Source organism: Ochotona curzoniae, unplaced genomic scaffold, assembly GCF_017591425.1.
Source record: "Ochotona curzoniae isolate NIBS_2020 unplaced genomic scaffold, NIBS_Ocur_1.0 contig_43, whole genome shotgun sequence".
NCBI classification, from domain to species: Eukaryota; Metazoa; Chordata; class Mammalia; order Lagomorpha; family Ochotonidae; genus Ochotona; species Ochotona curzoniae.
The window spans coordinates 11402401-11415417 of NW_024466218.1; the positions used below are offsets into that span (position 1 = coordinate 11402401).

The 13017-nt window shown below is 42.5% G+C and overlaps 1 protein-coding gene across 2 annotated transcripts in view; it reads right to left on the minus strand.

The window, feature by feature from the left end:
• The window catches only part of RPRD1A (regulation of nuclear pre-mRNA domain containing 1A), a 54954-nt gene that overhangs the window by 23688 nt on the left and 18249 nt on the right, over positions 1–13017 (minus strand). The window contains exons 2-7 of one of the 2 annotated variants that reach the window (XM_040984899.1): positions 7401–7530; positions 3602–3708; positions 3424–3521; positions 2671–2797; positions 2390–2565; positions 406–1183 (exon numbers count right to left, since the gene is read on the minus strand). In XM_040984899.1, the coding sequence (XP_040840833.1) occupies positions 983–1183; positions 2390–2565; positions 2671–2797; positions 3424–3521; positions 3602–3708; positions 7401–7530 (839 nt within the window). In that variant the 3' untranslated portion in view covers positions 406–982. Of the gene's footprint in view, positions 1–405; positions 1184–2389; positions 2566–2670; positions 2798–3423; positions 3522–3601; positions 3709–7400; positions 7531–13017 lie in introns of those variants that run through there. The other variant, XM_040984900.1, reaches the window with a different exon arrangement.

Consider the following 13017-nt stretch of genomic DNA (forward strand, 5'->3'; position numbering starts at 1 on the left):
GCAGCAGAGGATGGCCCAAGCATCTGGGCCCCCAAACCCACATGGGAGACCCAATGAAGGTCCTAGCTTAAGTACAGGCCTGCACCAGCTATGGCCATCTGGGGTGTGAACCAAAGGATGGAAGACCCCTCTCAATCTGTCTTTCCCTCTCTCTGTTCTGACTTACAAAAAATTTCCTAAACTGACATTTTAAATTTATGCCTATTACGAACAAAAAAAGAGAGCAACTAACGACACATAAATACCTGTAAACAACAGGTGGCATTCAAAAACCGATGAATGAACGAAAACTACTTCAAGTTAGCCTAGCTGATATACAAATATTCACATTTCAGTCTGAACTTCAAAGTGACATGATCTTCTTAGTAGAAAAAAATGTCTAACTCATTTTCACATCTTACAACAAACAAATCATTTTGTTCTAAGTGATAATGGTACAAAGACTTTTGTGGAGTAATTTCCAAGCTTGTGCAATATCCAAATATTTTACTTGTAAAAAAATGTTCACTGGTTTTTTAATATTATATAAAATCTAATCACTTTCAACAACAGAAGTTACTACAGCCTTTTATTATAAGACTGATTACCTTTGAGGAGGCAAGAAGCATAGAGTAGAGACAGAGCGTTAGCCTTTGCTGAAATCTTACACTTCTTTGAACAAAAATGCAAAGCAAATAGAAGTCTTTTTAGTTAAGTGTGTCACTTTGGAAGCAAATTCCCTGGGTTCCAAAGAACTCACTAGCTTTTTGTGCTCTCGGGCCAGTTATTAAATCTTCCTGTGTCATGATGTCTTAGCAACAGAACACATATGATATGTTGTATAGAACTGATCTGACACATGAAGTGCTTAGAAGAGTACCTGACTTGTGGTAAACGTTGCCGTTACCACTGTTAGCCTCACCATCTATGAATCTGACTGGAAAGCACTGGGAAAATAAGAATTGTTTGGGGTGGTGTCTGATCTATTTTGTACACATAAATTTCAAACAAATTCTATTTTTATAATTGGTGCTAATAATGAAAATCTTAAGTGAGCCAAACGAGGTAAAATAATAGTTTCAATTTTTTCTTCAATTTTCAAAAACAGGAGACAATACAGGATTTGGAGTTTGATATTTATTTTTAGCAGGAAGAATATGCTAATGCTGATGACATCAATAGAAGACACGCCCATGTCCAATATCTGCAACAGAAGCTGGATAGAAGTTAAAGAAACCATACCAAAAGACTAAAGACAAAAGTTCTATAACGTTACTTACTCTTAGATCTGCAGATAATAAAAACAAGCAATAATTAGATTTATGCTCCATTATAAGATCAAAAATAGTAGTAAGTCAATTATCAATCTTTTTTTTTTTAATTCATGTCATCCTTCCCATGTAGTAGTGGGTAACATATTCAAATGTGGGAAAAACTATCCTTTAATTGTTTATGTGAGTAAAGGAGGGCAGACTGAAAAAACATACCGCTATATTAAGAATTGAGAGAATTTGGAGTGGGAGTAATTGCTGCTTTCACAAGTAGCAATGGCAATCCTGTAGCACCATTTTTGGCACAATTAGATCTTGCTGAGCCAAGAACTAAAAACTACTCAATACAAGCAACTTAAAAAGAGTCAGAACTATGAAATACATACAAACCTACAGTGAACCATGTGTAAATTGAAGGATCTAGACAAGCAGAAATTCTACACACTTATAGAAAGTAATTGCTATAGAAAAAAAAATTTAACGAAGAGCCAGTCAAAATAAATATTCTTTTATTTAAAAACAAATCTGGCTCATCTATTCAAACCATGGCTACTCTGCTCAAGGAAACATAAGCTAATGTTTATTATTATCTGAACCCCCAGATTTCTCGTCAAAATTATCAGTTATTACTTGGTTTAAAGGAGTCATGACTTTCTACATGAGCGTGCTTGTGTGAGCTGGAAATATTCATAAAGGAGTGAACAGAGGGGTAATTTGAAGATTTAGTGGCATATCTAAAAGACTGCACGTTCTCAGAACAGAAATTAAACAAATCCAGCTACAATACAGTGCAGTTAACCCAAGACTTTATCCTAGCTGTCATCTTTCCTACTGTTTCTGTGCTTGAAGACGAAGGTTTAAAAGAGAGAAGATAAATTACTACTGCATGGGATCTCACATCAATAATTATAAGATGCACAAATTCTGCTAGTTCCAGATTTCTAAAATTTACTTAGGCAGGTTGATTTAGTTCAAGACGAAAGGAAACCATTAATGTAACAAGACACTTACCTGGATCACTGCCTAAGCACATCCATCTTCCAAAAAACACAAGATGTAAAGTTACATTAGGGACTTCAAAATTCCTTCCAAAGAATACATTAAATCAGTAAACACTAAAGAAGGAAAAGATTACGCACTTCCAATTTTTGCTCTTTCTCTGCAAGGGCTTCCTTTTGACAACGAAGAAAATCAGCTAACATTCGAGTGAGTTGCTTCCTATCATCTATTTCTGCCGCCAATCTGCCATTGTAATCTGCCAGCAACATACAAGCATCCTCTACCATTTTAGAAAGCCTTTCTCCAGATTCTTTATCTAAGAAAAGCACAGGATAATAAAATTACTACATAATAAAAACAATGGCATTTTATATACCTTAGCCCCAACTCCCCCCAAAAATCCCAGACCATCTCTCATTACCTGTTATTTTATCTAGCAGGGATACTTCTTGCACTTCCACGGGCAAAGAAGCTATCCTCTGATGAACCGCTGCATCACCCGAAGCGGCATTTTCTAGATCTTGCAATGCTCTAACGAGATCTAGAGTCTAAAAAGTAATCAAACTTTAGAATTAAAATAAATGAGGCTCAAGCAAATACAAGAGTTAAAAGTTATCTCACCTTCCTTCATCTTCACAGACTAGTTTAGAGTTTAAAGTTTCCAATATAAATCTCTTTTGAGAACAAGTCATTTCTTTTATATATCAAGAAAAAGAATCTAAAGTTAGATGTTCAAAATACAAACTTGACTCTGAGGAGCTAATATACCAGCAATAGAGGCAGTTTATGTAAAAACAATTACTTGGGGCCCAGCATTGTAGCCTAGTGGCTAAAATCCTTGCCTTGCATGTGCCAGGATCCCATATGGGCTGGTCGGGTCCCAGCTGCTCCACTTTCCACCCAAGCTCCCTGCTTGTGGCCTGGAAAAGCAGTCAAGGACAACCCAAAGATTTGGGACCCTGCACCCGCAGGGGAGACCTGGAAAGAAGCTCTTGGCTCCTGGCTCCTGGCTTCACAATGACTTAGCTACGGCCACTGTGGCCACTTGAGCAGTCAATCAGCAAATGGAAGATCTTCCTCTCCATCTCTCCTTCTCTCTTAATTCTGACTTTCCAATAAAATAAATGAATAAATAAATATTTTAAGAGAAAGAGAGAGAGAGAGAGTGTCCTACCTGGGGTGGTTCACTCGGTGACCCAAGAGATGAACAGTTTTCATTTTCATCCGCCTTTATCTGTTCATAAGTTCGCTTCCTAGGCTTCTTATCACCATCTAAGTAGAAAGAAAGTATAAGTTTTACTGAAAGAATATATTTAACAAAATCCTGATAGCAATGATGATTATATACTTACACAAAGCTTGCTTAAGCTGCTCTAATACGTCGTTTTCATAAACAGACCTCTCCTCCCATATAGACAGCACTCTTCCAAGGTGTTTCTTACAACTTTCGTCAGTTTCACTAGAGAAAAAAATGTAAAAGCACAAATATAAGCAGTAAAAATGCATGACGCTATCCAATTGGCAACATTGATTGTAAACCCAATTAGTAGGATATTCATTTCCCTGGGGAAAAACTGTCCCACTGCTTACTGACCACACCTGTATGGCTAGCAGTTTAGAGCAATTCCATGTAGCTCAGTGACCAATGTATTCCCTGCCCCCTTTAAAACATTTATACAGATATGAAAGAAAAAATTACACATAGTAGAAGTCTTACTACTGGCCATCCAAGATTACCAAGATGTTCTAATCTAATGTGGCTAAACAAGCTGAGAAAGATGACAGGGAAAGGGAGGGGTGTCTTTTTCACTAACTCAGCAAGTATTTACTGATCAAAGAAGATTTCTGACATGGAAAACTGTTGTTAAGTGACACAGAATAGAACAAGGAGCAAAAAGGCAGGCCTGAGAGAGGCCTGGACCATTTTAAGGAAGATGAGGAAGAATCCCTAAAGATTCTAAACTGAGATCACAACACTAAATCTATGAAAACTGGAAACAGACTACTTCGCAACCATTTCATCCCTTGTTCGTCGCTACCAGGACAGAGGAAGCAACCATTCAGCACTAGTCTGGATGTTTATTAGTAACGGATGTTTATTGTCACTGCTCCTCAGTTCTGCTCTCTCACTCCGGTGTTGTGGAAGCATCCTATGAACATACATCACCATACCATTCTTCATCTTTGGAGAACCACCAATCATAACAAGAATGAAAATCAAACTCCCTATCCTAGAACCTAAAGGACATGCTCTGCTTCCTGGAAACCTCCATCCACATTTCCTCACACCTCTCCCAAATAAATCTTGCTCATTCAAAACAATGCCTAGCACAGCTGTCTCACTGTATCTGTCCTATTTTCCTAGCGTGCTCCCCTTCTAGAAAAAGTTAAATGGTTCATTTCATCCCTTACTTGAGTCTCTATTCAAAAGACACCTCCTCCAAAATTTTTCTTTACCTCATCATATAACTGAGCCTTCCTTTTAGCTCCTTGCATGCTTTACATTTCTTCACAACATCAGTCGTCAGTGCAATATGTATTCGTTCACTAGTTACCATCTGTGTCATTCACTGAAATCTGTCCCTCCACAAAACAAACCTTGTTTTACTCAATACTGTACCTTAGGGCTAGCACACAGGAGACAATCAGTAAATGTTCTATTAAATCTGAGGGAGAGACAACATTCATACACAACTCATCAGGTGCAAAGAACTATAACAGGTGCAGTCAGCGTGAAATAAGACTGCAGACTGGGCCTCCTCTAGTGGCTAAATCATCGCCTTGCATGCGCCAGGATCCCATATGAGCAAAAGTTTGTATCCTGGCTGCTCCACTTCCATCCAACTCTCTGCTAATGGTCTGGGAAGGCAGTGGAGGACGGCCCAAAGCCACGAGATCCTGCACCCACATAGGAAACTCAGAAGCAGTTCCTGGCTTCTGGTTTCAAATTAGCTCAGCTCCAGCTGTTGTGGCCATTTGGGGAGTGAATCAGTGAGTGGATGGCATATCGTTCTGTCTCTCCTTCTGTCTATAAATCTACCTTTCCAATAAAAAGAAATTTTAAAAAGAAAAAAACAGACTGTAAACTGTGTGAATATGAATCAGCAGTGAGGTAGGGAGTTTCACAAAAGAATACCTTAGGGCCTGGCGCAATAGACCAGCAGCTAAAGTCCTCACCTTTAACATGCCAGGATCTCATATGGGCACCATTTCTAATCTTGGCAGCCCCATTTTCAATTCAGCTGTACCGACCCAAAGCCAGGAACCAGGAGCCTCTTCCAGATCTCCCACACAGGTACAGGGTCCCAAGGCTTTGGGTCATCCTCAACTGCTTTTCCTGGCCACAGCTGTTTTTCCAGGGAGTTTTAGCAGGAAACAAGGATATCATCAAATCAGTACCAGACATAGTGAGTTAAAGATATTTAAGACGCATAGAATGCAACGAGGCACCATAGCCTAGTGGCTAAAGTCTTCATCACCTTGCGTGTACCAGGATTCCATATGGGTGCCAGTTCTAATCCTGACAGCTCCACTTTCCAAACAGCTCCCTGCTTGTGGCCTGGGAAAGCAGTCGAGGATGGGCCAAAGCCATGGGACCCTGCATCCTGTATCCATGTGGGAGACCCCAGAAGAGGCTCAGGTTCCTGGCTTCAGATCATTGCAGCTCTAACCATTGCTGCCACTTAGGGAGTGAATAGATGGACTTTCTAACAAAAATAAACTTTAAAAAATGCATACACATGCAGGTCTGTAATAATGCTAACAGTCTGGGCTGGAGACTAAGGCTGCTAAATTATCAGGATATGTATAGCAACTAACACTTGCAGTACATGGAATCACCCACAGGGCAAGCGAAGAGCAGGGCCCCAGAGGAAGGCCTAGGACTGAACTTTGAAAAACACCAACATCTGGGCCTGGCGTGATAGCATAATGGTTAAGATCCTCTCCTTGAAAGCGCCAGGATTCCACATGGGCTGCTGGTTTTAATCCTGGCAGCTCCACTTCCCAATCAGCTCACTGCTTGTGGCCTGGGAAAGCAGTAGAGGATGGCCCAAAGCTTTGGGACCCTGCTCCCATGTGGGAGACTCTGAAAGAGGTTCCTGGCTCCTGGCTTTGGATCAGCACAGCACTGGCTGTTGCGGCCACTTGGGGAGTGAGTCATCAGATGGAAGATCTTCCTCTCTATCTCTCCTCCTCTCTGTATATCTGACTTTGTAATAAAAATAAATAAATCTTAAAAAAAAAAAATTGAAAAGAGAATAGAATACCTAAAATGAAGAGTAAATAAAAATCAAGAAAGTAATAAACAGCAATATTTTAAATGCAGTAATTTCTTTAAATTCACTAATTTCTTTAAATATGTGACTAAACTTGCAGGCAATGTGGCGAGCTGATTTTCACCTTTCTGTTGTTCAAGTCACTACCATTCAACACTGAATTCTAGACTGATTTAATATGTTATTTCAATAATGTTCTCACAGAATTAACCATATATTTGCAAATCTTTGGAAATAAAAGAATTTAAAAGGTTTCAGCTAAAGCAGACACCTATCCTCAGGATTACTAGTAAAATTTTTTGACAACTTTATACATTCTCTACTCCTAAAGCCTTTTTAAATCTCATTACATTTTTAAAGTAGCACAAATTTCAATAGTATAAAATATGAATATTATATTTATGTTCATTTTATTATAAATTATAAATATCGTACACATTTTTAAATCATTCTAAGCAACATGAGGGAAAGGGAACACAATATTCTGTATATAGAAAACAAGGTGCAAAACCGATAGCTTCCTAGGTACACAAATTTTAATACCTTCATTCATTGTTAATATACTGGGTTTTTTTTTCTTTTCTTTCCTTCTTCAAACTGAGGATGGTTGTTTTCATTTCATAAAGAAAAGCTGTAATTTAAATACCCCAAGCAACTATATTACTAACCATTCAAAAATCTTTTCCCTCATGGACAACATTTGACACATTTACAAATGCCTCTTAAGGGAAGTTTTCTTACTTATTTATTTTTTAACTAAACAGAAGCTTTAAAGAAACATATTCCTCATTTTTTATTTCAATGTTTTTAGACAAACTTTATCAAAAAAGTGTATTATGCATTTAAAACAGGTTACTCAGAACAATTACTGTACCTTGAAACATGCTTAAAAGCCTCCACTATAACTGGTGCAAAATCTTTGGTAAACTCCGGCCCCTTCCGTTTGCTGTTCTGAATGACATCATTGGCTAGGTAGAGAAAAGTAAGCTTCCTGTTTGGCTTGGCTGAAAAATAAGAAAAAAATTTAAATGAACTTAAAAACTTTCTCAGTAACTGAATTAAAACTGTATGAGATCTAGAACAAATCAGTCTCTTTGATTCTTCCCAGCGTATCAAGTCACAGCTGTTAAACTCACCAGAATGACTACTCTTTCTGAAGATCAATCATGTAAGAGAAAAAAAGAGAATGCAAGATAAGGAGGTGTTCACCCCAGCATCAAAAGTTTTCTTCCATCCACTGGTTGGTTACTCAGCAGCTGCTTCAGCCAGAGCTGAACCAACCTGAAGCCAGGAGTGTCAGGAGCTCCTTCCAGATCTCTCACATGGGTCCAGGGGACAAAGGACATTAGCCAACCTCTGCTGCTTTCCCAGGCTGTAAACAGGGAGTTGGATCAGAAGTGGAGCAGCTGGGACTCAAACCAACACCCATGTGGGATGCCAGTGCCAAAGGCAGGAGTTTATCCTACTACACCATAGCAGTGGCCCCATCAAATGAGTCTAGAAATTCCAGTTTTTATCATTACCTCTCTGGGACACAGCCTGCGGTACTTTTGACTAGACACTGAACCAAGATTCCTTTTCCTAATAGTGATGACATTTATAAGCTTTCCAAGGTACAATACACTATCCTAAGGATTTTAAATATAGTATAATATAACACAAATAAATATAGTATAATACAAATATTATTCCCACTTGGCAGGGGAGCAAACACCAAAAAGATTATTTGCCAGCAATGAAACAGCCAGATAGTAATCAGCAGGATATGAATGCAAAGGTCCAACTGCAAGCCACTGTAGCAACTGGAGTATTCATCCGGTCAAATGAGCGCAGATTTACATTTGGTAAGATTAAGACAGAGACGAAGGGATTTCCCAACTAATTCACTCCCCCAAAGGCCACACTGGGCAGGGTTGCCCAAGCTGAAGTCAGAAGCCTGGGATTCCTCCAAGTCTCTCACAGGGCTACAAGGGCCCAAGGACGTGGGCTATGTTCCATTGCTTTTCCTGACACATTAGCAGGGAGCTAGTTCAAAAGTGAAAGAACTAGCACTTAAACCAGCACTCATAGAGGTTGTACTTTTGCAGTTATGGCTTCACAGGCTTTTACATACCTAACTACTTGTCAGTACATAATGGAGTCTATATATATATACAAATAGAACACACTATAAGCAATTATCTGTAGAGTAAATTACTGTATGGCATGAAATCTTATAACCAATCCTTGGTTAAATTCATGCAGTCTACTCCAGGAACATAACTTACATTCATGTATCTATCTGCAGTTAAAACTTTTTTATTTGAGGTCAAGAAATAAAAAGTAAATGAGCACCCACACATTGATTTATTCCTTAAGTGATCGAACAAGCTAGAGCGGGACCAGGCTGAAGCCAGAAGCTCAATCTGGGTCTTCCATGTGGGTGACTGGGACCCAACTGCCTGAAGTCATTACCAGCTATCTTCCAGAAGCTGAAACAATGTAGGACTACTAAGATACTTCAGATTTTTGACAGGCCAACCCCTCTTCTCACTTCAAGTTACCCAGGAAGGATTGATACTGCCTCTTCGTGCTTAAAATCCTTCAGACTGTTAATTCCACACCTCAGGCACACAGATTCCTCCCATCCTCCCTGAGCAATCTACACAAGCTAGGCAGTCCTGATTTGCTCCTGTGGTATTCCCTATTTTTCCAACAGTGAACTCACTTATCCTAACCCCATTCTTATTTAACTTACTATTTCCCAATAAAACTATGCTGCACTCGTGGGAAGAAGCTCCTGGCTTTTGGCTTCCAACCAACGCAGCTCTGACTGCTGCTGCCACTTGGGGAGTGAATTAGCAGATGGAAGATCCTCCTCTCTGCATACCTTTCCAATAAAAAATAAACAAATCTTTTAAAAAATAAACTGTGCTGCACTGAAACTGCTGGTCTTGTCTACCATTCAATGGAATCAAGTCCAACAGCTAATACTTTGTTTAGTAACTGTTGAATAAATTTTTTAAAATACTCATTTATTTGAAAGGCAGAGACACAGAGAGGGGGGAAGAGACAGAGATATCTTCCACTCACTGGTTCACTCCCCAAGTAGCAACAATGACCATAGTTGGGCTGGTGCAAATTAAAGAGTCCGGGGCTTCTTCCAGGTCCCCAAGGGCTGCTTTTCCAGGCATATTACATGGAGCCGGATTGGAAATGCAGGAGTCAGGACTCAAACCAGTACCCACATGGGATGCTGGAACTGCAGGTGGAGGTTTAACCTACTACTACATGGCACCAGATCTAAAAACAACATAATTTTTTATGCGCTGTCCCACCAGCTGGATTAATGAAACAAGTAGCTAAGACTGTAGCTCAAGACCAAAATCTACTCAATCAGGGGTCTGTACTGGCTGGCTCCCAGATTAGGCCTAGCTCAGCCCTGGCCACTGCAGCCATGCAGGGAGTAAACCAGCAGATGGAAGAGCTGTCTCTCTTCCTCCGTAACTCTGTCTTTCAAATGAATATATCAATCTTGTTCTTAGAAAAATAGTGTGGGGTGGGTCTCAGGACGGGGCGTCTCATGCCTGGATTCCGGACGGCCGCCATGGGCACATGGTGAGCCGTGTCCGGGCCTGCTGGGTTCCAGAGGCTGCTTCCTTTGGGGTGAGTAGACCGAGGGGGGAGGCCTCTGGGACCGGGCAGGTCCGGCACCCAGCCACCGCCCTCATTGGGCGGTGAAGGGGATTTGGGAGGGGCGCGACCTTAGGCCTGGGAATTTAAACCTCCAGCTGCCTCCTGGCAGCTGGTGGGTCTCAGGACGGGGCGTCTCATGCCTGGATTCCGGACGGCCGCCATGGGCACATGGTGAGCCGTGTCTGGGCGGCCAGTGCGCCATTGGCGCCAGGCTCCGCCTACTGGCCGCCCGGCTGGGAGCTCTGGGGATTTTGTTCTTTCAGTCGCTGCTTAATTAGCTCCAGGTTGAACACATTGTGATTCTCGGACCTTAAACAGGCAGTAACTCTTTCTTTGTAAAAGTTGCAATCACTAATAATACTGGGCACCAAATACCAGTCCATGCAGAAGCCTGGGCTTGGGGCTTGTCCTGCAAAAGTAGCTCCAACGGCTGGCTAATGTGTCAACTGGTGGGGAACAGAGTAGATCTGGTACGAAGGAGCAAACCTTAGCCCACAAGCAAAACTAGAAACCAGGAGGGAGCAAAGGTCATGCCAAGCTAGGCTCTTGTACCTACTGGTCTGCAGGAGCCAGGGACACAAAGCCACAGTGTCTAAGGCAGAGGTCGGGACAGGGGAGGAACTGTGCCAAGCTGAGTCAGAGCAACCACTGGCATGCGAGTGATTTATCGCTGGGAACAGACCCGGTTGGGGAGCAAAGGGGACAACCCTAGCTGGGTTGAGGTTCCCACAAAGAGGCACGTGGCCTGGAAGGGGGGCTGCGTTCCGATCTGGATACAGTTGTAGCCTCCCTTGGCACAAGTGTGGACTGGGATTGGATGCACCGAACCGGGCTGGACCCCGACTCCCCCTGGTGTTCTGGAGGACCAGGGCAGATGTGTGATAGACTAGGCAAGGTCTCAAACCCCTACTGAGCCATGTGTGAGCCAAACGTAGGTATGGACAAGCCATGGCTGGGCTGGAACATCCAACAGCAAGAACCAGATTGGGTGGAAGGCCAGTCAGGAAAAGCCACAGTTCCTGCTATGACAGGAGGTGGACTGAGTAGGATTGGCTCATGGACCCACTGGTAAGCGTGTAACCTGGCATTGGGAGAGGTTCTGATGGAGGAGCCTGGGCAACTCCTCTGGCAGGACACAGACCTGGCAGGTAAGCCCAAGAAACATGATAGGAAACAGCCCAGAACAGGCCATGGAAAGCTACCCACTGGCATACACTTGGCAGACGTAGGGGCAAGACCAGGCTGAATCTGTCCACGTCATCCACTGGCAAATCCAGGCACCAGTGTGGGTCAACCAAGGGTTGGTCGCAAAGAAGACTAGTGCACAATATGGAATGCCAAGGTGAGGTTGCCTGTACCGGAAGGGACCACAGCGCCCAACCAGCCTGAGAACAAGAAAGGAAGTAGGCAGAGCCAGCAGGGGAATAAGGGAGGGTTCCTTTGCTGGACAGCTACTCCCGCTGGAGAGCATGGGCTGGGATGGGGGCAGACCAGACTAGGCAGAGCTACCACACCTGTGCGCCTCATGTGGACTAGATCAGGGAAAAGCCGGGCTCGGTGGATTATTCCTACTGGTGCAAACAGAATTAAAGTGGGCGAGGTTTGTTTTGGGCAGCTGGAATCTGGGAGTGGGAGAGGCCTGGGAGGGAAATAGTGGGCTCATCCCTCTTGGGTTACCACTTCCACGGCAGGACATAAAACTAAACAGTGGCTGGGGTGGAATGGGGTGTGGGGCAGACTGGATTACTGCTACACTTACTGGCAAACCAGGGTAGGGGCGGGCCTGGTGGGGGTTATTGTGGGTCGCTCCAACTAGGCTGCAGCTCCCACTGGTTTAGGTGAGGGCCAAATATGTGCGGGGCAGAACCAGGCTGGACTGCAACACCCATTGGTTCCAGTGGAAGTCGGGAGTGAAAACAGAACCAACCCAGCAATTACAACCACCAGCTGATTGGAGCGATGGACGGTGCCTGGCCCTGTACTTGTTAGCACATACAAGAAGTTTCTTTGGAGATCTTCCTAATCTAAATGCTGGACTCAGAACCCTAACGAAGAAAAGAGAGAAGACAGAACAGGTCAACCAACCATCTCAGCTATGATGGACTATGTCAATCAGTGGATTTTTCAAAGACCTCATAGTGCTTGGAGTGGCGAGATTGACAGCGATTCATAACTGTTGCAACATCAAAACCACTCGAGCAAGAACCTCAGAGCATGCCCTACACCCGGGACTTGGGGAGAGTGGGAAATTGGGTTGGCCTTCTCCCTTAATACCCCCCTTTTAAACATGAAGGTAACAATATGGAAAACATACTAGTATTATCCACTTTCCTGCAGCCCTTGAACCTTCTTACTCTAAGTATGTAAAGAATATAAAAATAAATTATATTTAAAAAAAAAAAAAAAAGAAAAATAGTGTGACATCAACAAAAAATAGAGAAACATATGCATGCAAATTTTACATGTAAGAATTCATCCTACGAATATATTCTCAGAAATCCATAGAGATTATTAATGATATGCAGGACAACATCAGTAAAGGGATGACAAAAATCAATCCTAGCACATCCATCCAAGCCAGGTAATTCTCTGCAGCTATTCAAAACAAAAGTTCTGTGACTGGCGAGGTAGCCTAGTGGCTAAAGTCCTCACCTTGCATACACCAAGATCCCATATGGGCACCGGTTCTAATCATGGCGGTGCCACTTCCCTTCCAGCTCCCTCCTTGTGGCCTGGGAAAGTAGCAGAGAACGGCCCAAACCCTGCACCCACATAGGAGACCCAGACGAAGCTCCTGGCTCCTGGCTTCAGACTAG